General features: G+C 40.3%; 2 protein-coding genes and 1 long non-coding RNA gene across 4 annotated transcripts in view; 1 reads left to right on the forward strand and 2 right to left on the reverse strand.

Moving 5' to 3' along the window:
- Positions 1-8,707, reverse strand: LOC149919452 (uncharacterized). Its single transcript, XM_090134389.1, has 5 exons — positions 8,642-8,707; positions 6,904-7,819; positions 5,907-6,031; positions 1,410-1,622; positions 1-306 (listed from the first exon to the last, which is right to left on the reverse strand). The coding sequence occupies exons 1-2, from the start codon at positions 8,705-8,707 to the stop codon at positions 7,007-7,009; spliced, it is 879 nt and encodes a 292-aa protein (XP_089990515.1). The 3' UTR covers positions 1-306; positions 1,410-1,622; positions 5,907-6,031; positions 6,904-7,006.
- AASS (aminoadipate-semialdehyde synthase) overlaps positions 7,602-26,229 on the forward strand; it is a 27,776-nt gene continuing 9,148 nt past the window's right edge. Inside the window, exons 1-18 of one of the 2 annotated variants that reach the window (XM_031615203.2) lie at positions 7,602-7,722; positions 9,094-9,314; positions 10,164-10,340; positions 10,911-10,995; positions 11,663-11,730; positions 11,822-11,968; positions 14,037-14,115; positions 14,219-14,346; positions 14,505-14,653; positions 15,263-15,385; positions 15,534-15,645; positions 16,160-16,219; positions 16,311-16,378; positions 19,740-19,861; positions 22,563-22,692; positions 23,287-23,397; positions 25,126-25,234; positions 25,658-25,798. In XM_031615203.2, the coding sequence (XP_031471063.2) occupies positions 9,102-9,314; positions 10,164-10,340; positions 10,911-10,995; positions 11,663-11,730; positions 11,822-11,968; positions 14,037-14,115; positions 14,219-14,346; positions 14,505-14,653; positions 15,263-15,385; positions 15,534-15,645; positions 16,160-16,219; positions 16,311-16,378; positions 19,740-19,861; positions 22,563-22,692; positions 23,287-23,397; positions 25,126-25,234; positions 25,658-25,798 (2,022 nt within the window). In that variant the 5' untranslated portion in view covers positions 7,602-7,722; positions 9,094-9,101. Of the gene's footprint in view, positions 7,795-9,093; positions 9,315-10,163; positions 10,341-10,910; positions 10,996-11,662; positions 11,731-11,821; positions 11,969-14,036; positions 14,116-14,218; positions 14,347-14,504; positions 14,654-15,262; positions 15,386-15,533; positions 15,646-16,159; positions 16,220-16,310; positions 16,379-19,739; positions 19,862-22,562; positions 22,693-23,286; positions 23,398-25,125; positions 25,235-25,657; positions 25,799-26,229 lie in introns of both variants that reach the window. The other variant, XM_090137006.1, reaches the window with a different exon arrangement.
- On the reverse strand, positions 16,388-19,774 carry LOC149919453 (uncharacterized). The gene is made up of 3 exons (XR_016465016.1): positions 19,691-19,774; positions 19,240-19,331; positions 16,388-18,046 (listed from the first exon to the last, which is right to left on the reverse strand). It is a non-coding gene; the product is annotated as an uncharacterized LOC149919453 (long non-coding RNA).

The raw sequence follows: 26,229 nt of genomic DNA on the forward strand, positions 1-26,229 counted from the left end.
AACTCAAAAAAAAAAAAAAAAGAAACTTAAAAATATAAAAAAAGATTAAAATGATTGTTGTGCTGTACTGAGATGAATGAATCACCAGATCAGAACAAAGATCAAAGTTTGTTGGTGAGAAGGTGTAAAAAGGGGACACACTAGCCAGGGGTGTCAGAGGAGGAAGATGTGGAAAGCAGCTATAATAATAACCTCATGGAACATGGTAGCTGGCCTTACCTCTGAGAGTTTTCTCTAAACAAAATCCCATTCTGGAGAAAAGCATCTTGCATGAGTTAGAAAAATCTCCTATTCCAGTGAATGAAGCTGAAAGATGGGGACAAACCAAAAAATGAGAATTGAGAGACCAAAGTACAAAACATAAATGAAAGAACAAAACAAAAAATACTTTCCTAATTGTGTGATGGGGGAAGAATGGAGAGAGTACCCTAGTTAATCTGGTGATACTTTGGTGGACCTTCATGCTGCTAATCTGAGTATGTGATTCTTGACCATGCCAAAGGGGGGTCAAGCCCGACTCCATTATGCTGTTCTCTCACTCGCCCTCCTGAAAAGTACGGGGGGGAAATATGATGAAAAAAAGGGTCATGGGCTGAGATAAGGAGCTGTTTAAGTAAAGGAAAAGGGAACTCCCCTCCTCTGCTAGGTTAAACTGTAACGCTCTGTTGCAGACTTGCACGAGAAGACAGACTAGGTAGGATGGATTCAACAAATTTAAATTTGAGCAGTTTAGAATTTACTCATTTTATTGTCTTTCTGTCACTACCCTTTTACAGATGAGGCTGAGAAACCCACTTTCAAATGAAAGTAGATGTGGTTTCTAATAAACTTAGGCTTTGTTAAGTTATTCATAATTTTTCTGTGTGTAGAGCTTATGTTCAGTATTGTGAGGGATTGATGCTTACAAGGAAAGGGGAGAAATCTGTGAAACTAAAACAGTGCTGTTATCAAAAATATTTTTTCAAACAATTAACATCATAGAAGTTGAAAACATTTAAATTTGAACAAAATTTTATTGCACATTTAATTTCTTACTGCTTGTAGCAAATGAGTGGGTGCAATATAATGCTGTTAGTGTGGAGATTTGTCCTCTGTAGTTTTAGCATGAAGGTGATTCCAGTAAATGCATTATGATCCTGATCTGCCCATGACAGAGGGACTAAAACTCCCTGCACTTCCTTTACTCGTTTGGCTCTTTTCATAAACAGGAGGGAGAGATACAAATGAGGATGATATTTCATCATTTTTAGGTCTATCAGATCTTTTTAGTAGATTGATTCTGCTGGACTATACAGACCTTAGAGGAAACAAAGACAGCAAAGAAGAAATTCCCAAGACAGATCTGTCACTCCTTAAAGAAGCACTAATAATAGAACTATTTGCTGTGAAATTGCAATTACCATGCTTACATTCCACATAGCAGGTCTGTTTTCTCACTCCTCCTTCGCAATGCTAGAGCTGAGGATCAAAACGACATAAACTTGATATTTACTTCTTCTGCAGTTAGGGTCAGGTAGCAGATGCTAGAGATGACATTTTGACCAGAAGAAGAGAATCGTCATCAGAGGTTTGGCCTCCCTGATGGAGATGTGAGCATCTGCCAGCACAGAAGTTAGTAAAACCTGAGAAAACATGTTTAATTAGATATGAATCTTTGTAACCAATCTATGCTCGCTACTGACCTTTGCAAGAATAAACCACATGTTACATTTAGATAATCAATTTTCACTTTAAACAGCCATGGACAACCATAAACAAATTTTGTTTGTAGGCCAAAATGTGATTCTCATGTTACAGGAAAGCTGCACTTCAAAAATGTGAGGGGAGGAGCGAAAGGAGTGCCCTCTTCACTTTAGGACCTGAAGGTACTCTTAATTACATGTAATTGATAATATGTTTTTTGAATTTAAAGTGCTTTTGATCTTGAAGAAGAATTTTGATCAAAATACAGGAAAATCTGGTGATAACTGGATCCTGAACTCTGCTTTCAGATAGCATACAGCCTAGCTACAGTAAACCTCATTGTTCATACATGACACAAACTTACATTTTGGTGGTCTCTTGTGATAAAACATAATCAGTGACACCCATTTATTATACATGGCCATATTGTATAAAGTGATTTGCACGTTTAGCTTATATAACTGAGGTCACTATTAGCTCCACTAAGCACAGGTTGACAACTGGAATTGTATTATTTACATGTGTACACAGGCAAACATCTACATCCTGGTATTTTTCTTTCAGGACTCAGGAAAAAAGGGGAACACAATAACTCATGTTATGCCTCCTCATCCTTTACATCCTTCTTAGGCTTTTTTTTTTCAATGCACCATAGAACTTAGGAATGCAAAAAACTCACTAGATCATGTCCTGACTTTTACCCTTAGTTTCTTGTGATGTGAGAATTTGCTATCTAACCATAGCCAGGTTACAGCTGAGCCACTGCACATAACCTAAAACTAGATTTAGAGATTAATTTCTGTGTTTCAGTTTGCACACAAACTGAGTCAAAGTAGATGCTCCTTCAAACAAAAGTTTCAGCTAATCTTTTCCAAACATTGCCTTATTGTGACATGCAGAAATCACAGGATATTTGAGAGCAGACTGTCCCTTGGGTGTACTGTCACCATGATCGCATGCAGGAACGTGTTGGAGAGTTAGATTAGGGATAGCTGGTTGTTATTTTTGGGTACAATTTTAGTTCCACCCTTTGCTTCAGGACTTGCTCCAACAGGTACTTAATAGTGTAGCTGAACCCTGGGATAATGAGGCAACAGTCTTAAAATGAATTCTCATCTTCTTATTAGCAGTAGTGACTTATGCAGATATCTTCTTTGCCTCCCACCTCTGTCCTTGCACACACCCTCAGTTGTTTAGGGTGCTCCCTGATGCAAATATGAAAAGTAACTTCATTAAGAAACTAGATTCTTTTTTCTCTTTTCTATTTGTTGTTGTTATTGTTTTTTCCCTAGCCAGTTCAGTTCTGTTTTACCACATGGCTATAGAGTTGGCTGTACCAGCCTAGAACCTGTCAGTATATGTTACATACTTCTCAGCATTTTCATGGGTATGCTGAAAGCGTTTTTGTATCATATCTGATTTAAAAGATCCAGAAAGAATTAAGGTTTGGAAAAAAAAAAAAGGCCAACAAATCCTGAACTTCTGTTTTGACGTTGATCTGAATGTGAATCAGGAGCCAAAACATAATTTTTGCGTCAGTTTTCCTGGTTTTGAGAAGGGAACAATACACATTCTCATGCTGCCAAACTGATAAAGACAGTGTTACAAAAACAGAAAGTGCTAAATAAATAGAAAAGGGTATTGCTTTTTGTTGCAGCCTTTTTTTCTGGAGGTTAGCACTTTCCAACAGAGGCCAACTGCTCCTGGAGGAGATAAGACTGGTACAGCCATTATTTGCTACAGGAGCTTCAGAAGCAAGGTTGTGCTTTTAACACAGCTACAGCATAATGGCCTTAATGGCCTCTTTATGCACTAAACTCTGATTGTTTCAAAAGAAGGCCCAGATTTTGCATTTATTCACACTACGGATCCATACTTAGTGGAGGACTGTTATTGACTTGAAAGTCCTGCTAATGTGAGCATTGGTAAGTCTAATTAACAGACTGAATGAAAATTCTTACAGCAGTATATTTCTGACAGAATTGTTTTAGCTGAGTGGCTGCAGTTTCTTGAAGCAAACCAAATACCTGTCTTCTAGCATCCAGTTCGCTAATCTGAAATTGCAGGCTGTCATTTTTTTATGTTAGGTTTATTTGCCCATCAATCTAAAAAGATTTATGTGAGGTCTTAGGAATCAAGAGAATGACTTAAAAGGGCATCTCTATTTGAAGCAGCAGTCTGAGTATACATTGCACATGCAAAAGTATTAACTTTTATGGTGAATGTGGACACATGTGACACTACTGTGAATTCTAGTGGCTACAGATGCGACCGGTTATGACCTCAGGAGTTACTAAAAGTAGAAGGTCTTTCTTCAGGGGTGCTGTAAGCCTTGAGAGATGGCAATTTCCCCTCTGAGGCAATAGGAATTTAAATATATTTTCTATGTGATTGTAAAGAACACAACACCCTGTGCTGTTCAGTGATGTCTAGTACTTTGCTGTGAGGTCAGTATTCACAGTGGCAGTCAACAGCCACTGCAGGTAGTGGCTTTTGAAGAAAAGGTCATGTTTTTCAATAGCTTCATTCTGACTGAAAGCCTGAAAGCTTCTTGGAACTTCTATATCTCTGCAGTCTAAAATCAGAATTAAATGGGAAACAGGGTTTGACAGATAGATACACAGTCTGCAAAAATCTCTTCAGGATGCCAATTCCCGTTTATTTGAGACCCAGGGAGAAATCCTAGCCCAGCAGAAGTTGGTTTGAGTTTTTCATTGACTTCAATGGATTCAAGATTTATCCATGACACTCTAAGAATAATATCTCTGAAGTCCACCTCTCTATAGGTGTTCTGGGAGTTCATTGTTACCGTAATGGAAGTCAGCACTCCCCCCACAGTGCTGAGAAAAAAGCGTTCCAGCTGGGTAAGAGTCAGACCTGATAATTAGGGATTGTCAGACAGATGGAGTTGCGGTCAAAACGAAACAGGAGGTATTTATTACAGAAAGCAGTGCCTGTTACACACTGACTTGTTTCATAAAACCTGAATTCCAGATTTGTTTCATTCGTTTTAAGCAATTCTGCCTTCCTTGTTTGGAACACCATACAGCGGTGGGATTCATCTCACCTATCTTTACAGCATCATAGTGTCAGTCCATGCTGGTCACCTGGGTTGCCTTTTCCTTTATGGAGCACATTAGGCACTTCTGAAGTACAGTTCACCTGGCCAATTTTAGATAAAGGAAGAGGCTAAATACCTGCTTTAAAGTCAGGTGGCAATAAAATATTCATTCAGAGTGATAGGAAATCTGTAGCAGAATTCATCTCTCCCAGAGTAATTTTGGCAGAAGATCTCATTCAAGTCCTTACTTGTGCTATAGTCCAAGTCACCCAGATGACCACAGATGGCTGGGTCTTTGTCTTATTGACTATGTTGTCCCAGCCTGGAACTTTGTTTCCTTAGAACACAGATCTGAAAAGGATCAGAAAATCGAAGTGTAGGAAACCCAACAATTTCAAATTCTAAAAAGAATGCTTCGACCCAAATGAAGAGGCTTACATAGATTTTTAGCTAAAAATAAACTCTCTTTTATATGCATATGAAGGAATCTCAAAAAAAAAAAAAAAAAAAAGTCAGACAAATATTTTGAAAATTAAATGCTTTAGTATTAAAAAAAATGGTTTTAGCCACTTTTTTAAAAATGTTTTTTGTTTCTATGTGTTGTTCCTGCTGACCTCACTGGAGCTTCAGAGCTGCTAATATCCAAGCCACATTCTCAAATTAGCAATCAACCTTCCTTATCTACAGGAGCCAGTCTAATGGGTATCTCGAGATCATATAATAGTCCATCCATAAAGGACAGTGAAGACCTGTAATACGAGTTTCATTACCATTACTCTCAGTAGTGACTCAGATATCTAAGTAGCTACTTTCACAAATGCAAAATCCTGAAAGAGGCCCACCCTATAACCGTCAATTTTCTAGTGCTTGCACTACAGGTGTGTTCTTCAAAGTCAGTATTTTGAATACGCAGAGTACTTCAGATTAGCTGTCGGCTCCACAGAAGAGTTCTCTATGAGTGTGGCTGTTGGCCAGACAAGGATATGGGGAACAAGGGGACTAATTGTGTGTCATTTCCTTTGGAAAGGCAGACCTCTGGTATTCCCAGAGTTCCCAACTGACAGCTCTTAGTGAAAGCAGACAGCACCCTTATGGACTTGTTAGGTTCTAGTGCAGTCTGGCTAAGCAGCCAGGATGGCTCCTGCTTGGTTTTTGTACATACCTTTCTTCATGCATTTCCACACAGCACAAGGTTGAGCTCCTAGCTCAAGCCTGGGGAACTCCAGTGCAAGACAGAGCATGTTGTGGATTTAATCTTTCTTTGAGCTGAGATTCCTATCTGTGAAACTTAGAAGAGAAATGAGAAATAGTTAGACACTCAACCCATAAAAACTACTGTAGAAAGCCTCTAACATTTTACTCAAAGACAGACTATCCAAAAAATTCGAAAGCTTAGAAAGTAATAATAAAACCTCTTCAAATAGAAAAAAGCTCATTGTATCTCACTGTTTCTTGGGAAAATGAGACTCTTTTCTCTTACTGACTGACAAACCTATTCCAAATCCATTTGCATTCTCGATATCCATATGAAACTGAGGAACATGGTTTAATAGCATCATGTGTAGGAGCCTTGGCTTCTCACCCAAGCTGATCTTTCTAGATGAGAAGGATGGATTCCTCCACTGACCCCAAAAAATGTGAGGCAGTTTGTGTTCCATGACACACTTACAAACTGTATCTTGTAAACCTGTTTTCTGATCTTGAAAGTCACTTACTGTTGGTTTTACTATAGCATTTTCAGTTTCTGTTTGGTTGGTATACAAGAGCAGCTACTGCCCTTATCATGGCAGGAGATTCCCCAGTACACTGCCTTTCCAGCCCTTCTAGCCAGCTCTCCTCTGCCACTTCTTTGCACTGAGGCACCCAGCCCCTGCCCACTGCCATGGGTGCTGTCCCACAGACAGCAGGATACACAGGAGCTTTTGCTGGCCTCACAGCTCAGAGAGATGGACTAAAGAAAGGTCCGGGAGTTAGCAGGAGGAGGTCATGTTGTTCTCCAGCAACAAAAAGGGAAGAAGAGCTGCAAGATATGGTTTAGTAGCTTGTGGTAACAGTGGTAGTGTGCAGATGGTTGGACTAGATGATCTTATAGGTCGTTTCCAACCTTGTGGTTCTATGATCTTGCATGAAGATGAGGGGCATGGTAGAAGGTTCTGTACCTTGAGGTCAGGGACAGGGAAGAGTAAGAGAGCGGTGAGAAAGACTTTGTGCTCACACACTATAACCCACTGATTCTGTTCATTCTGATGAGGCCTTCAGTTCTCAAAATCTCTGCTGATCCTTTGCAGGTCCCATTCCCTCACGTTCACTGCCCGGTCTGCGAAAGTCGTTATCTCCTTTCATCCTCATCTGCTGCACGCTGGCTTTTGATTTAGCAGCGAAATGCCGTGAGAGGAGGGGGCAGTCGCTGACTTTCCCCTGGGGACGAAGGGGGCCTTCCACGTTTTCTTCGTGCGAGCGCAGACCGACGGCAGCAGCTGCTCCTGTGCCCGGAGAGCCGCCCAGTTGCGGTCCGCAGCCCTCCCGTCCCTCAGCGGAAGGCTCCTCCTGCCCGGCCTGGGCTCTGCTTTTGCTTTCGCTCCCCACAGGCCGCAGCGCTCCCGACCCGCAGCCGCGACCTTCAGCGCACGGCTGAGGTCCCGCCGCAGACGCAAAACCGCACGGCGCGGGAACTTCGATCGTGCCGGAGTTGCGACGCGACCCATAGCGGCTCGCGGCAGCCACGACTCCCGCAGACCGGGCCGGGCCGAGCCGCGCCGCGCCGCGCCGCGCCGCGCCGCTCCCCCCCGCCGCGCTTTCCAGGAACCGGGGGGCGTCGGGGAGGCGTTGCCGGCGGGCGCCGTGACGCCGAGCCGCGGGCGCTGCCGGTTGGCGGCCGGCGGAGGGTGTAGCCGGAGGGCGGCCGGCGGTTGGCTGCCGCACGGGCGTCGGCAGGAGGGAGCCGAGCCGAGCCGAGCCGGGCCGCCCGCGGCTGCGAGGTAGGTCCCCGCGGCGTGAGCGCGGCCCGCTGCCCGTCCGTCGTCCCGCGGGGCTCCTCGGCACGGCGGCAGGTGCGCGGCGCGTTGTGTCGGCGCGCTGCGGGAGGAAGCGCCCGTGGCGGCGTCACCGCCCGGCTGGGAACGTGGGTCGTCATCGCGCGCCTGGCTGCCGCGTGTCGCTTTTTATTTCTTCCTCTGGTTTTCTGTTCGTATACATATCGTTCTTTTTCTTTTCCGCCTTGCTCTGTCTTCTCTCCGTGCTGCTTTAATCTGGGTGCAGCCCGAACTCGCGTGACAGCACGCCGTACCGTTGAGCCTCGTTACCGCCCCGCAGCGGTGTGCTGAGCGGTTCCCTGCTCACAGCCTCGGCCTGCCGCAGCTCTCGGCAGCGCCTGCTTCCTGCCCCGCTTCCCCTTGCTTCTGCTCAGCCGACGTGGAGACTCCAGAGGCTTAGGGATAGAGATTTTACAGGGTTGGGGCAGGAGGACAAACGGGATTTTCCAAGTGAGTGGGATAGCTGAGCTTTGTGTATTTAGTTCCATCACTTAAAACTGCTCTGGAAGTGAAATTCGCGTCTTTAAAGCTACTGTCTTTGAGATCCTTGTCTTTCTACCACACAAACACCCGAATCCTCTGGCTTCCCGGTGCTGGCATGCAGAACACTTGCCATTCACGGCAGAGCTGAACGGCAGCATATGGGAATGAAAAAGAGTGGAAATAAAAGGATAATAATCTGCCATGGATCTCTCATAATGAAGTTTTTCCACTTTGCATACACTTTTGTTAGGAAGAAAGTCTGCTTCTCCCAGCCACATGTACACTGCTGAGCAAATGGTTACTGCCACTTCCTTATCTTCGTTATCTTCCAGCTTGTGCCAGAATTAGCTGAGTAAACATAATGAACATTGCTTATACATACTGGGCTTTCTCTTCCAACCACCTGGTCGCCTGCTGTGTTCTGCTTTCTTTCCGTGTTGCTTACCATTGTTGGTGCAAGCTTTGACAAGCAGCTGGTGTTTGCACATTTATGCTGGCAGATGTATTGGTGTTTTTAAGTTTCTGGCATTTTTTTACGAGCAGAAGGAGTTAAGGAGTTATGCTGGGCATGCTAAAAGTTGTCCTTTGCAGTGGTACAACTTTTTTCTATAAGGCCACCTCACCAGCCGGAGATGCATAAAAGTACTTGCTGGCTTGGCGTTATCTAGGAATGCAAGATTAAATTCCTGTCCTATGAAACAAGTGTGTAGCTAGAATAGAAGCTACCTGATTTGTGTTTTACAGCAGATATTAAAGGAGACCAGAACTTTTGTTCTGTTTGAAAGATCTGTCTGTATGTACTATTTTACTGCTTTGTCTCTGCATCATCATCAGGCCTCACCATGCTGCGAGCCTTTAGTCACACAGGCAATAGGTGTGCATTCCGCCCTGCTGGGTGCCGGCACCACCACAAGCCCGTGCTGGCTATCAGGAGGGAAGATGTCAGTGCATGGGAACGCAGAGCTCCGCTGGCACCCAAGCACGTCAAGGAGCTGACACAGATGGGTTACAAAGTGCTGGTTCAGCCATCGAACCGGAGAGCCATCCATGAAAAGGTGAGGTCCTGTTCTGAGTCAGGTGAGCAAAATCGTGGCTTGGTTATTAAGCATAGTGCAGGAGAAATAATATTCAAAGGTTGTACACAAGGAAATGTATTACTTGTTATGTTGCTGTATGTGAAGTTGCTGTGTCCCAGTGTAGAGAAAAAGTGCACTGATGAGGTGCTGGGTGCTCTTGGGGGACAGAGTTTTCTTTCCTTTGACACTGTGAGCTTCAGGACTGAAAATATTTTGGCCTATGGTATCTGAGTCAACAGATGAAAATTGAAACATAAATAGGGAAGTAGTGATAACTTGCACTTATATTGCCTTTTAATTAAAGCACGATGCTGGTTTTCACCAAAGCACGATCACATGAGACACAAGTAAGCTGCAATTTTAATAGATTTTTGAGATAAGAAAGGGCAAAAATACATTTTTCATATGGGAAAAGCATTCTTTCAGCATGGGCTTAGCCTTATATGCTATAAAATTATGTCACCAGGCTTTTTTATCAGATCTCTCTAAACTTACTTCCAAGTATTTCAAAACATTGCAAAGGGCTGTTTGTTACTGCAAAACCGTAAGATAATTGAACATAGTAAAGTACTTTCTTTGTAGTCTGTAGATTTAAGATGAAATATTTTGTATGTTTTGGCCTCATGTAATAGGATATTAACATGGAAATTCAATCTGATACTTCTTTTGATAACGAGGTTTCTGATTGTATCATGTGCAGTAACTTGCTTCTACTTTGTAGAATTTTCTGTTTGTGCTCTGAAGTTGCTTTTGTGCTGAGATATAAATATATGTTAAAAAAAAATGAACAACCAGAAAAAATAATTGATTTTTTTTGTCTGTGTGTAGGACTACATCAAAGCAGGCAGTATTATTCAGGAAGATATTTCTGAGGCTTCTCTGATAGTGGGTGTGAAGAGACCTCCAGAGGGCAAGTTAATCCCTAAAAAGAACTATGCCTTCTTCTCGCATACCATTAAAGCTCAAGAGGCAAACATGCCCCTTTTGGATGAGATTCTGAAACAGGTAAATGCTGGCATAACAAGGACTAGTGGCTGTTAGCAGTGGGCTCAAACTGAGCTTGATTCTGAAGTCTGGTAGAAGGCTTGCTGCCTCATACAGTCGCTTTCAACATGCGTATTTGTAGATAGCTCATGAGGCCCATTCTCAGGATCCCTTCTTGGAGCTGAGTATTTCTCACTCAGGATCTACAACTTGAACTGCTACTGTGTTTGTGTGCATATGGCAGACAAGTTGTGACCATAGTGTACTTGAGAAATGTTCATGCTGTGTGAGCACAAAGATCTGTGGGCGTTATAGATCCTTACTGAGGAAGTCAGCCAATTTGGGCAGAGAAAAGAGCAACTACTTGGCTGGGGATGTGATCTGCAGCAGCTGGAGTGGCCCATTGCGGTGCTCTGTGCCAAGAGTGAACATGAAACGCAGAGATTCTTTACAATGTGAATTCATATTCCCATCAGCCTGTATCAGGAAAGGTGTCAAAGGTGTACGAAAAGGTAATTTCTAGGAATGCAATGTGCCACTGACTCAGCATTCACTGAAAATTTTAACACTCAATTTGCAATGTGTTTTCAGGAAGTTCGACTGTTTGACTATGAAAAAATGGTTGATCATAAAGGAATGCGAGTTGTGGCCTTTGGAAAGTGGGCTGGTGTAGCAGGTATAGTGCACAAAGTAAAGGCAGGCTTGAAACAGTAACTTCCTGTAATATTTTTGTTCTGTATGTTTCCTGAAAGTTGGGGCTTTGGAATGCATTGTAACTGTTATGCTGCTTTTAAGACCTTTTTTCCTTTCTGTTTCGTGCTGCCTCCTCTTGATGAGACTACAAGTCAAATAGTCCCATGGATTCCTGACAAATCTGCTGCGTATATTGAAGTCCCATTCATCTATTTAGCTAACCTGAGGCAGCCAACATATCGATGTCAACTGCACAGACTTTTGAAAGTTATCGCAGCTGACAGTTCGATGGTTTTGAACAACTTCTGTTTATCACTCTGTTACCCATCTACATTGATTTTTGTGAGGCGTGGTTCTCATTCCTTTCTGCTGACCTGCAATTGTTTCTTCAGGAAACTCTGTGTTACATCTTTTTGGAATCTAGTGATTTGTATGCACGCCACAGAAGGATGTCCAAGTATTAAACCGTGCTGGAATGCATAATCTAGGCCAAGGTCATGGCCTGCTATTGAATTTCTTCTTCCCCGGTGTTATGTACATTTTCTTTATAAGGAAACTATTAAATCACAGGCAAAAGTATTTGGGATGATTTTAGACTTCAGTCATTCTCTGCAGCTTCTAACTGTGCTTATTCGTAATTAACACAATAGGAATGATCAACATTTTGCATGGATTGGGATTACGATTTTTAGCCCTGGGACATCACACTCCCTTTATGGTAAGAATATATATGTTATCTTCTTTAGAAAAATGATGCTTAAGCATCAGTATTTGAATAAGGAATGATGTCTCTGCGTTTTTGATTTCAGCACATTGGGATGGCACATAACTACAGGAATAGCAGTCAGGCTGTGCAGGCAGTACGTGACGCTGGATATGAAATTTCACTGGGACTGATGCCAAAGTCAGTTGGGCCTTTGACATTTGTGTTTACAGGCACTGGTAATGTGTCTAAGGTAAGAATTCAAGCTGAAACATTACATTACTTCTTGGCATTTGATGTGTCAAGATAAACGTGTTAAGATGGGTTTATTTTGCTTGCTTGGACTTCAGGTTTTAATGCATGGGCATCCAACCTTTTGGCTTGCCCAGACCACATTCAGTGAAGAGGGATTGTCTTGGGCCACATATATGTAGGTCACTCCAAAAATAATGCATCCTATATATTTCTTTGGAAACTACAGCATATACAAATGAATACAGTAACACTGTTTGATAGAGAATATTCTCTGCTACAAAACACAGTTTTTCAGCATAGTCACCGCCATTAGCTGTGCTTTTTCATCAGTGATGAACAAGAGCCTGCATGTCATGTCCGTTACAACCTGTACCAGTGGAGATGACCCACTGTCACTGTCACCACTGCTGAAACTCATCACCTACCACCTCAGTGTGCTCACATCCACTGGTTGGTCTCCATCAGTGTTCAGCAAGCATCAGTGAATGTCAGTGGGTGGCATTTTTTCTGCGTGGAGCAATTCAGTGACACACCTTTTCTCCATATGAACTTCCATGCCAGATGTCATTTCTTGGACTATCCCTTTGCTGCCATCTGTCACACAGCAACAGCATGTAATGGGCTGTTGGTGGGAAGGTTCAGCCACTGCTACCATACTACCAACATGCACCTCTGACTGGGCCAACATAATAAAACAGAAGGCATTACTTCTGGAGCTGCCCTCCAAAGTATAACATAAATATATATTAATATATAATAATTAATATCAATATACCTATATATAATGTAGATTTATAAAATATATAATATAGTTAATGTACATAAGTAACAAAACATTTTAATATTTTTTATTACAACATAAAAAGGGAAAGCAACGAAACCACAAAAACAGTGAGATATGTGACCCTGTTTTTGTGAAAGTACTACATCGGGCTGATTCAATTGCAATTGTTTCCTTTCTCAGTGAGCTCATGAGGTGTCATTAGCAATTTCTGATGAAATTTCATTTTTCCTTTGCTTCATCATTGAACACTGTTGTTCACAAATATACTTACTGCCAAAAAGCGATGATGTGAGTAAGGAGTGACTGTGAAATGAGAGGTATTTCTCACTGTTGAGATAGGACTTGGGAAGGTCTGGTAGAGAGACATGATCAGATTTTTGAATTTAATGTCTGACTGCAACTCTGTACATTGCGTTTGAAAATTTGCAGGTCATGTATTTATGCTGACTGAGAATTATCAATCCTTGTAATCTTGGTTATAATCTTCAAACTTGTTCTCAGATTCCTTTATCACAAGGACAAGGATGGCTACATGTTTTTTGCTATTCACAGGATGGTGCTTAGCCAGTGTATCAAAATTCATAAAATTATTTGCCATTACCTGAGTTAGCACTGCACTGTTCCCTCTTGTTCTGGTTTCAGCTCAGATAGGGTTAGTAGCACACTGATGATTGGTCATTGCTGAGTGATGGGTGCATGGCCCACTGCTGCCATGATGGCGTGTGGACTACACTGAAAGCCTTGCCAGGCCACATGTAGCCCTTGGGCCACAGTTGGGCATGCTTGTTTTAATGTGTCAAAGATTTTTAGGTACCCTAAACTAAGGTCTTTAGCATGAGATCATGCTTGACACAACTAATTAGGCTAACTTTGTGCCATGAATAATAGGTTAAACCTTACTCCTCCTTTCACCTTTTTTGCACCTGCATGACTTTTGTCTCTCACTCTTCCCTCTGGGCTCACACAGGGTGTTGAGTCAGTCCATTAAATTATGGTGAGAGAAATACCTATTCTAATACTTGTTAAGTTTTTATATCTGTTTCGATAACACTGACTTGGCTTACAAGTGCTGGACTTTGGATTTGTTATCTAGGATTTGGGGAAAAAGACTCACCCCTGATTTTGGCAACAAAGATCATTTAACAAGGCTCCAGATAAAAGGAAAAATCACTGCCTGTGCCAGATCTTTGTCATTTTTGTATCTCTTTTCTTAGACCCAGTGAGCAGTGTTACACTGTCTCTATATTCTTTCCTCATTCTGAATTCCACTTCTACTTCACAGGGTGCCCAAGAGATGTTCAATGCCCTGCCGTGTGAGTTTGTGGAACCACATGAGTTAAAGGAAGTTTCTCGATCTGGAGGTAGGCTGTGACAATAAATGTGATTAAATACATTCAAACCTATTTTGTCCAAGTATATCAGCTAATTATTGTTGTTATTATTATGGTTTTTTTTTTGCTTCAGACCTCAGAAAAGTCTATGGGACAGTGTTAAGTCGTCACCATCATCTTGTAAGGAAGCGTGATGGACTGTATGATCCAGCAGACTACGATAAACATCCAGAACTTTATACTTCTCGCTTTAACACTGATGTGAGCATCCCTTCTGGTCTTTTATAAAAGGTTTTTCATATAAAGTTGGTAGTTACTACTCCATTGTGTATCTTTTGATTTAATACTCCAGACCAGGAAGCTTCAGGTTCTTCTGTTACTTATATGAGAACATCAGTCTTCTGTAACTTTCTTTGCAGATTGCACCTTACACAACTTGTTTAATTAATGGCATATACTGGGAACAACATACTCCTCGCTTATTAAGTCGACAAGATGCTCAGAAGCTACTGGTGCCAGTTAAATCTGCTGCTGGTGCACCTGAGGGCTGTCCTGAGTTACCACACAAGTAAGACATCTCATTTCAGTTGTAACTGTTCTTCAGTACCATGATTTTTGTAAGCATATAGCTATGTATACTGGTAAGGGAGCAGGCTTTTGTCTGTTTGCCCACTGTTGACATGTTTCTTTCTGACACTGAACAAATAAAGAGTTTAAGAGTTAACCTTAAGTGGAGGCAGAGGCTCATGAATGTACCACCAGTGCCAGATGTGTGCTGAGAGGAGGTAGCCATCCCGTTCCATTTCCTCTTCTGGTGATGAAGTTGTTGTAGCACAGGATTGCCCAGTGCCAGCGTGGGGGAAATGGTAGGTGGATGATGAGCAGGACGTGTTTGCATCACATCACAGAGAAAAAATGACAGATGAGTGGATTTTTCTGGTTTTTGAAAAGTTATGGTTGCAATTTGGATCCTATTGATACAAATGGAAATTTTGTGACTACAGTGGCTTCAGGTTTCATTTATGTTTCTTGGAGGTCGTTGTTTGAGTAATTTGTTTAAAATTAATGCAACATTGATAGTTATCTTTTTTTTTTTTTTTTTCCTTGTTTAATTATGATCTTCTCCACACATATTTGTTTGTAATTTGGATGCTTTTCTTTTGTTTGATCCCTTTAGACTTTTGGCAATATGTGACATTTCAGCAGACACTGGAGGATCTATAGAATTTATGACGGAGTGTACAACAATTGACAGTCCGTTTTGTATGTATGATGCTGATCAGCATATTATTCATGACAGGTGAGATAGCCTTCAGTTCATTTGCATTCCTTTGTACTTTGTACAGTGAAACAACGTATTGAAAATCATCACTGAAAATAATTAAGAAAGAGTATGAGGACAAGTATGAAAGAGAAGTTGTTTAGAGGAGCTGTATTCTCTCTTTCAGTGTTGAAGGCTCTGGTATTCTGATGTGTTCCATTGATAATCTGCCAGCACAGCTTCCTATAGAAGCAACAGAATACTTTGGTGACATGCTTTTCCCATATATTGAAGAGATGGTAAGATCTTATGTATGCAACAAGAAGGTAAAAATTTGGACTTTGGCCTGCTGGTTTGTTGCTTTTCTGGTCTCCTGTATATGTTCAAAAGAAATCTGCTGTAGAACACAACAGACTTTGTTTTAAAAACAAGCTTTCTAAGTCTTGAGGAAGTACTTTCAAAAATCAACATGTGAACAAAAAATTAAGAACATGGATATCTAGGGATGTGCAGATAATACTTTCTGTAGGCAGGAAATGGTCTCTGGAAGATAGATTATTTTTTATGGACCCTGCTGCAGTAGGTTTTGACAACTGAGGGTTTTTTTGAGCACTCAACAATCACAGTAATACCACTGTTTGATTTTCATGAAAGTCAAAAGACACTGATTATGGCTGGGGCAATTTTAGATTTAGAAGATACTGACATTGTTGCATGCATTTAAATGTTGCTTAAAATACTGATATTTTACTCTGAAAAAAAAAATACTATGGGAAATAAAACAATCTGATTTGCAAAAACTTATCTTCACAGTTGTTATCAGAAGGCTCAGAACCTCTTGAAAACCAGAATTACTCATCTGTTGTTCGAGATGTAAGTTTTGCAGTTTGGCTGACTGCTTGTCTCCCTCTTCTTTAAAACACAGATACAAAAACTCCTCAAACTTTGTTTCATTTATTTCTAGGCAGTGATCGCATCCAATGGCTCCCTGACAGCTAAGTATGAATATATCCAGAAATTGAGGGAGAGCAGGTATTGTATAGCTCCTTAAAGTTTGGTTCAGGATTGTAAATAAGCTCATCTGCATTCTCTTTCCCCTTTCACATTTTTTTTATCTTGTGTTTTGGTGGACTGCTGCTATATTGCACTCATTGTGTTTTTTTCTTTGCCATTTTTAAATGGGTTTGACGTGCAGTTCTTTGAAAGGAATGGCTGAAAAAGCTGTCTAGTATAGCTTGAATCTAGTTTCCTCAAGTATAGCTCAAGTGCTGTGATGTTTAGCATTGTTCAGTGGGTGGATGTGTCCAGGAGCCTCTGTGAGACTCTTTGCCTTTTCATTATACTCCTGTAGCTACAGCTTTAGCTGCTGCTTCATCCTGACCCTGTTTCAATAGTTATCTGCCAGTGGTAGCATGAAAGAAGTAGCATTGAAGGGATTAGCTAACAGAAGTATAAATAGATTGGATATCTCTTTCATTCCCCTTCCTCCCTGTCACTAAATTAACAAATTTAACATTATACAATGTTATTGTGCATGATGAATTATATAAAAGTGGTTTTTTCACCTGAAGCAATAATCTGTATGCCTGCCAAATTCTGTGGTTTATTACATTTATTTTTATCTTGTGCTATATACTAGACCACCTCAAGAGGCTGTCTCAGTAACAAATTTTCTTATTCCTTATGCAGCACAGGGATCTGTTTTTTTTGGCTTTCTCCATAATCATTTGCATGGTCTTGTGTGAACTACCCTGAGAATCTGGAGACTTCCCAAGGGTTTTCTTTGGGTAGATTTTTGATATTTCTGTAGACCTGTGTGTTGCATGTGATGTTTAGTTGTTCAGTGGTGTTGCTCACTCAGTTATCAGAAAATCCAAACCTGCTAACACTACCCTCCCTTTATTTTGTAAACTTAAGAAATAATGCAAATGAAAGTGGGGAGTTCACTGCTTAAGGTGTGATGTTTAGCTAAAATAGGCTCTTGATTAGAGCCTTTAGGAATTATGTGTCTTCTGTTATTACTCTAACAAAGTATTACGTTGTGTCTAGTGTAGTATCTGAGGGCTCTATTTAGACTAATTGCTTATACCTTTGAATGTCCACGAACATAGAATAGCCAGGCTGTATCAGCTGAACTGTTCTGGGTGCCATCAGAAGGCAAGAAAAGTTTGATTTACTGAACTTTTCTCCATCTTTTCACTTTCACTTGCTTCGTACCTGCTACCAATTCATCACCCACGGCTGTAATGGCACATCCCATTAAGAGTGTGGGCTTTTTAAGTATTACTTTCAGAGATTGACATAGAGCTGGCAATAATCTGAGATGTTCTTTTCTGGAATTCTATTTCCACTCCTTGTGGGTCGTTTGACAGCTCATGTTTATGCCTGTCCCATAACGGTTGATAGAATTGGTCTCTAATTCTGGACACTGGAAATGTTTAAAATATGTGTGCTAAGAAATTTGATTGCAAACTTTAGATTTCTTTAATTTAGAAAGTCTCCCCTTTGTCATCACTGTTGTTCCAAGCTCTGCATGTCACTCCTACTTTCTGTAAATAAACAGTGGAGGGCAGTTCTTTGTTCTCCCTTTGCCCGAAAACGTGTAGTTGTGGAAGAGGTTGTTCTATTAGAATTGGAAGTAGAAGAAGGAGAGTCCATGGGTTAGTCATATGAAAGGATATGATGGGCTTGGAACACCTTCTGTGAATAGATTAAATAATAATTTAAATAAAAAAAAAATAAAATCTATGAAACTTGTAGGAAGTTCTACTATGTGCAGTAATCTCTAGTAATAATTTATACAGATTAAACAGATGATACATTGGTATATCCCATTCAAATTTAATGGTTGAGAGGAGCTATTAAAAAAAAAAAAAAAGCCACAAAGTAAAGGAAGACAAAATGGAACATCAGGAATTTTGGAGGTTAATTCAGGCTTTACAAATGCCCACAGGTGGCTGGAGTGTGCTTCAGACTGATGGATTTGGTATTGGTTTAACTCTGTCTGCTCAGAGTAGTCTTTCAGTACTGTTGTTTGATGCCTTGTGCCCCTAGATATCCCAGTGTGCTTCATGCCATGTGTTAGGCCATGCAATACCACTGTTTTTGTCATGCTATTTTGGAATTGCTCTGAGAGGCTGCAACAGCATCCTTCAATATTCTGGGCATTTTCAAACTGAAAAATCACAACTAAAAATTGAATTATGGGTGCCACGTAGAGTTCCCAAAAAGGTCTGAGCCAACCATTATTGAGTAGAAATGAGGTCAGTCCTCTTCTGAGGACAGTAGCTCAAAGCAGAGTTGGTCAGCTAGAGGTCAGGCTCTCTGTGGCATAATCCACAGTGCAGTGTACGCCTATGTAAACTCCTGGTAGATAAAGGGAAAATTGAGGAACTTCCATAAAGACTTCTGAAGTTTCCAATAAATCTGTATCGTGGAAGTTCCTAACTATGAACTGAAATTTGTTCTTAGAGTATGCAATAAGAAAAACAAAGCCTGAAATAACCCTATTAATTATGTTAAACAGTAGGATGGTAAGTAGCTTCCTTTTCTCAAAGAATAAAACAAAACTGATTTAACTAACAAATACTGTTATTTATTAAATAGCTTTTAACTGCATAGTGATGAAATTCCTTAAACAAACATTTTTACATTAGTTTTAATGCAAAGCTGAGGTAAAAGGAAATAAATATAAAGAAATAAAATATATTCTTCTACTATAATTTATCCATTTTTTAATACATATTTAAGCAATTGCTGACCTATGCTATTCTGACTGGCAAAAAGAAATGCAAAATCCAATGTGAACACACTTTGTTCTGTAAGTCAATAGAAGAGCTACTTAAATTTATTTAGGAAAATAATAGAGAGAGAGTTTTCAAACCTTTTCTTACCTGCAACCATAATTCCTTAATTGGTATTTTCCTAGGTGTTTTTTTTTCATCTCTGTATGTTCCCATGATAGACTAATGTGAACCTAGTATAACTTAAATATAATAAAATACGCTTTCACTAGTGGAAATTAATGTCCTTCAGCAGTTACCTATGTTGTGAAATAATCAAGGCAAAGACTGGGATCCCTTTCTGACAGCCCTGTGTGACAGACTGGAAAAATTTGTTGAGCACCCAGTAGCAACTGGAGAAGCAGTGGAGACACTGATGGATTTGATTTTGGTTGTAACAGAGGAAAGAAATTGGAAGTTAAATTGTAGAAGTATGGTAGCTGTACTAGGCAGTGATTGATTAGTCTTGGGTTAGCTAGCCATGAAAATGACTTGGTCTGAATAGAGCTCTTAGTTTGTAGACTTACTAAAACATGCTTATTCTGTAGTTCTAACGACATACCATTTCTTTCTTCTGTGTGGTTTTTAATTCTGCCTTTAATACCTCCTAGGGAGTACGCCCAGTCACTGAGCATGGGTAATAAGAAGAGGGTTTTAGTACTTGGCTCTGGCTATGTTTCTGGCCCTGTGCTTGAGTATCTCACTAGAGATTCTGATGTCGACATCACAATCGGTATGTAAGACTTCTCTTGTTTTCCACTTAAAAATTGTCTTCTATATGTTATATGGATATAGTCCAACCAACTGGTTTGAATGAATGTGAGAACTTATAAAACCTTTGCTATTATGCACTACAGAAAAAGGTTTTGTAACTTTCTGAGCATTTTGAGTTCATATAGTTTATTTGAACATCATACATGTCTGTGAAAGGTTTACTGTTTGCATACGTAAAGTATAGAGAAATTAGAAATAAATATTTTTCCTTCCAAGCTGCTTTAGGCTCATGATTGGTGTTGTTGCTAGCCATGCTGCTTTTGTTACCCTTTGCAGTAGTTACCATAATACTTTTAACCTCTGGATAAAGACTTACCAGGAAGAAGAGGTGTACTCTAAGGAAGCTGTTTGCTTGTTAGTAGTACTTCCTGAAGTGGCAAACAGGAAAGGATTACAGCAGTGTGCAGCATCCTTTCCTTTACCAGCAGGGAGGCTGCATCAAGTCCCTACAATACAGTAGCAGTAAGGGAAACCAGGTGAACTGGAGGATCTGTTTTCCCAAGCACTGTACAAACATAGCACATTCCTCTTACCTCAGCAGTTTCTACAGTACCACTGGGAAAAAAAAAAAAAAAAGCTTGGAAGGAAAGAGATACAAAGATATTACTTTTCTAATATTTGACAGCAGGCAGGTAGATGAAGAAAGTGTAAAATGTACCTTAAGGTGCCACATTTGGCATTTGGTTTCCTACTGTTAGGCTAGACTTCTTTAAATGCAAGTGATTGATGCTTTGAATGAAATCTTTAATTAGAAGACCTTCACGTAATGAGCATTCTCTTTTTTTGTTTTGAATATATAGACTGCTTTGCTTAGCGTTGTTTCCTCAGCACATGTTGATTAACAGAATAGGTAGAATTACTCTCTGACAATATTTGCTTCTCTTTGACTTTGGAAAGAACATAAGGAAATAAGACCCCAACTTATGGTCACAGATGCTTTTAATTCTCTGTAAGCCTCTGTCCCACCTGCTGCCTTCATTGCCCACTCCTTTCTCCTGGCTGTGTTCCCATTGCCTTCCTTTTGCTGGCTGCGTGGCAGGGCAGGGAACCAGTTCATTTTAAGTCAGATGTGGCAAATACTGGCTGCTTTTAACCCGGATCATTTTTCTTTGGTTTTACTTTCCTTATAATGGTAAGTGCTGATGGCAGTGCAAGTGAGATAAAAGGAAAAGAACAGACTGAGGTGGAGACTGGATTTCTTTCCTTTGTTGATAGTATCAGTACATGGAGAGTTTGTGGGGCTAAGCCATGGGTAGATATTGGAACTAGGCAGACTGAATATGAGCCTTTTAGTCATATCTTGCTTATGCAAAAGCTTAATGTTTTCATAACGTTAGAAATGGTGAATGATGTGAAATGCTTTTTTTAAAAGCTATTAAGCTGGTTTCAGCAATGAATAAGAATTTTGTTATAATGTACTGAAATGATTTTGAAATACTCCTTCATGCAGATTTGTCTGGCTGTGTGGAATGGCAGATAGGGTGGGCTTTTCTAGGTGTGTGATGTGTTTGTCTGCTAAGTCTGTTACTTAGCTGTTTGGAGACTTATGTGTCTCTCAAGACCTTAGAATTAGGGAAGGTTTTCCTCTTTCACTTAAACCCACGTGATAAAAAGCAAGTTTTCTTCTTTGGACTTTTCCCACTTCTGGATTTCCAGTCAGTTTCTTGTTTTTTAGTGAAATAATCTGTATGTTTGTGGAAATGGCTACTGCCATTAGGAACTGTTTGAATATTTCAGCTCTGCATCTATTTGGCTGAGTTAGAGAAGTGAACATTTTTAAAGCCAGAAGAAAATGTGTGCTCTGTAGTGACTTAAAATGGGTTAGGCATCGAGATAAGGTGTTACTCTCATTGAAAAGTTTCATTTTCAGCAGGTTGTTACTAATGTAAAGCCAATTTGGGATGCATAATTTTTCCATTGCAGTTTTCCCTCCAGAGTTAGCCCAATACAATATCCCATTAAACTGAGATGAACTAGACATAGCTTTTCTATGAGCGGAAACTCAAAGCAAGAGCAAAAAAATTGTAACACTAACACTCTGGATGCCTCCAGAATTTCAGATGGTTCTATTGGTATGGGAGAAGGTGACTCATTTAGACTAAAATAATAATCCTACCATGTGTGGTGTTGGAAAAAATCAAATCAAGACCAAAAAACAGCTCTGCAGCCCAGGCAAACATAACTACAGCCCAGCCAAAAGTACCACTAACCTATTCAGTCGGACCAGTACTGGTTTGGAGATGTCCTACCTACTTCATCAGTAACAAAGAAGGATGATGACTTCTAGTTTTATTTGAATAATTTGTATTGACCTGCTGGTAGGTGGAAAGCATCAGCTTAAATTTTAATTACTTTTAAGTATATCCACAGTTGTGCTAATTGGTTATAAGACAACTCTTTATTTCTGAGAGTATTTTTAGGTTCTTGTTCTTGAGTTGTAGCTGCCATGGCTTGACTCTGGCAATTGATAAAAAAAAAATTTACTGCTCTACAGGTACTTGATTTCTACAGGCCTATTTTCAACTTTTAGTGAAAAGAAAGCATCTGAGCAGCAGCTTCTGTTTGGAGAGAGGGTGGCATATATAAAACAGAGTTATACACGGGTATGTTTTGGACTTGTTTTCATCTTTGAGTAACTCGGTGTTTTATTTTTAAAACAGCTTCTGTGATGAAGGAACAACTTGAACAGTTGACGAAAAAATACAGCAATGTTACTTCAGTTCATATGGATATTATAAAGGATGAGGAAAAGCTGTCCTCTTTGGTGAAGAAACACGACCTTGTGATCAGGTCAGAATTCTGGGTAAAATAGGGTGGGCTCAACCTGAAGTCATGCTGCTCCTTTCTCCTACTTCACTGACCTTAGTCAGCATGATAATTGCATAAAGGACTTTGTGTGAATGCCATCAGTATTAGACTTTTTGATAGAATGTAAGTGGCAATAATAAATGTATATAAGTAATATTCTTATTACAACACATCGGAACTGGGATTATGTTCCAGTATGTAAATGGTTACAACTGGCCACTGCCTTCTTGAGTAGTGCATCAACAAGATGTTATGAATCTTATTCAGCTTGCCTATTTAGAAGGTCTTGAAAAGAGGTCTTTTTGGTTGTTTGTTATTTATTAGGAGAAAAATGACAGAAAAAAACTGTCTGAAGAATTAATTTCATATTATTTTGCATGCTATTCTGAGTCATACAACAGTGTTTCTCTGATAGGGTAACATTTTACTTGTATGGGTGTGGAACTAGTGAGAGCAAGGCAGGGATGACTTCTCCATTTACTTTAACTTTTTTGTAGGCCCAGAAAAAGCGTTAAAGTCTTCCAGTTTTGTCATTGGGTTGGATTTTGATTTGCATAATTCTCTTTCAATTTGTAGTTTGCTGCCTTATTCAGTACATCCTTTGGTTGCCAAGAAATGCATCAACAACAAAGTGAACTTGGTAACAGCCAGCTACTTGACACCAGCCATGAAAGAACTCCAGGAGAGGTAGGTATGGGCATCTCACTGGCATAGCTTCTGACAATATCTGAAAAGTTTGTGGTGAGTTATATCTGCAGCCCTTATTGTGAATTATTGTTTTTCTACATTGTTTCCCTTCCTACAAGAGAGGACTAAGTAATTTTCCCCAGAGTTGCACATAGAGACTGTAACAGAACAGAGTGGAGAGTGTGTGCCCTGGTCTGTTCAGGCTACTGCTCTGAACACTGGAATATATAGTTCTGCATGTTCCATTTTATTTCATGTCATTGTGCCTTGCCCCCTCCCCTCAAACCTGTTTTGAAGGCGGAGCTGGACTGTCCTGTTCCATCAGTGACACAAGCTTGATTGCTATCATTCATTTTCCCCTTACAAAAAATAATTCTTGGCTTATCGTATTAAATTGGTGACAGTTCTGAGTATTCCAATGTTTCTTTTGTTCTACTGTATGAGGAAAAGTTGTTTTTGGCATAGAGATTCTCTGAGTCGCAGTACTAGAAACTCAAGAGTCAATTCAAGTGGGATGGGAATCCATTGTGCAGTGTTTCTGTAAATGATAAAACAGAAAGCTAGATGTGTAGAGAACCAGTGTTGTGGAAATGAGAGAGGTTTGTGCACCTCTCCTCCCCATCTTGCTGTGATACCAAGAGGTCGTGTTGCTCTTGCCTAAAAATACCAATACCTTCCTTTCCCTCCCCAACAAACAAAAAACCCGAACCACAAAAACGCCCCCTTCTCATTTATTGAAACACAAAGTGGTTGTTTTTTTTTTTAATTTGTTTTTAAATAAATCAGCTTGTGGTGATAACTGAGCTGCTCTGGGAAATAGGCAACTGTTGTTTTGTTTGTTTGTTTTTTCTTGCTTTTTGCAAAACTACCACCACAGAAAACCCAACCACTTAAAACCTAGGAAAGAAGACCTTTCTATCTCTATCTCTCTGTGGGAGCTCTTAGTTTAGGGCTGTTGTGACCATCCCTGTTAGGTCTTTTGCATTACTGCCTTCCTGTGTTATGGTACTGTCTAGGAGAGCATGACATACAAAGTGGCTTTTAGGGATTTCTTTTTCTACCATCCTCTAAATCATGTGTGTCCAGCCTTTTGGCTTGTCTAGGCTGCATTAAGTGAAGAGGAATTGTCTTAGGATGAGTATAAACTCTAAAATGTAGTTAAAGTGTATAAGCAACAAAACTTAATTTATTTTTTATTAAAACATAAAAAAGAAAGCAACAAGAACATAAAACTAATGGGATATTGTGACCTTATTTTTGTGAAACTAACGATCGGTCTGCTTCAGTGGAAGTGATTGCAGTCCTTTGTGAGTTCTCAAGATGTCTGTCAAAGATTTTTGATGAAATTTTGCACTGCACTGTGCCCTCCCCATATCCTGGGTTTCAGCCCAGACAGTGCCTATGTTTGGTGGAGCAGAGCCACCGCTGTGATGGCACAGGGCAGGAAGCAGCTGCAGGGTGAGCAGGGCAGGACTGTATGCAACCTGCAGGTTGGATATGCCTACTCTAGATGTTACATTAAAATAAAAGAAAACAAGGCTTCATGATTTCCAAGACAGCTGCACCCTTTGGATTTTAATATCTGCTTCTGTTTTTTTTCCCATGAACCTCAGACAGAGGATAGAGAAGTGTTTGGGGAAAGTTTTCTGGGTCTCCCTTGGACAGATTTCATGAACAAAAGGTCTGCACAGTCAATGTTCTGACATTGTCAATTTCTGCTACTTCTAGCGTAGAGGCTGCTGGTATCACAGTAATCAGTGAAATGGGCTTGGATCCTGGTCTTGACCATATGTTGGCAATGGAATGCATTGACAAGGCAAAAGAAGTTGGTGCTACGGTAAGGTTGGCATATTACGTATGTTTCTGCCAGGGTTTTATTAGTAATGCTGTTCCTTTAATACCAGCCCACTTTGGAGCATACCACCAGTGTGTAATGGACTCCATTACACCTTAGTTTTTTCAGATGCTTGGAATTTGGTGTCAACTTATCCAAGTTTGTGAGAGCCCATCACTTAAGATGCCTTTGCCTCAGGTGCTTTTGCTATTTCATAGGCAGTGCAGTGAGAAAGATTGATGCTGTTGCTTAGTGAAGTTCTCCTGATTTCCCCTGTCCACTGCAAATCTTGTAGTTTGGCCTGGCTGGGAAATAACTTCAATAGAGTTTAAGAACTTAGGGGGATTCTGCTGGGTTGCTCTGTACCGTTTCCATCCCGTGTCTGTCATCTGTTCCTTGTTTCTCACCTGTGGACAAATCTGACAGGTTGTATCCTACACTTCTTTCTGTGGTGGCCTGCCAGCTCCAGAGCACTCTGATAATCCTCTGAGATACAAGTTCAGTTGGAGCCCTCAAGGAGTCTTGCTGAATACCGTTCAGTCTGCTACATATTTAAAAAATGGAGAGGTGAAGTAATCCTTTTGTTTCCTTTAAAGACAAAGAAGATGACATGAGGCTCAGGAGGGAATTGGGATTTGTGCTGGGTTTATTCTTAAGTGACTGACAGTTGCCTGAGTTGCAATGTGTCAACTAATCCCATGTTCTGAGTATAATAGTGCCTGTCTGCTGCCAGCTTTTAATTCCTAATATATAGAATGCCAAAGAAGTGTATGTTACTGACTAAGGCACTGGCTTGAGGTTTGTGTTTTGAGTTCAGCTTCCACAAAGTGCTTTTGCCACCTAAATGCCTAGTGTCTCTTTCTTTCAAACAAACATGAATGTACATCCTATTTGCTTTTCCATCTAATTGCTTTTGCAAACCAAACAGCTTAATTCTGCACTTGCACAGTGTTATTACATCTGTTTTATAGAAATACTGTGATTTGTGCAAAGCTGTT

The sequence above is a fragment of the Phasianus colchicus genome, chromosome 1 (genome assembly GCF_987193195.1).
Source record: "Phasianus colchicus chromosome 1, bPhaCol1.hap1.1, whole genome shotgun sequence".
In the NCBI taxonomy this organism is placed as follows: Eukaryota; Metazoa; Chordata; class Aves; order Galliformes; family Phasianidae; genus Phasianus; species Phasianus colchicus.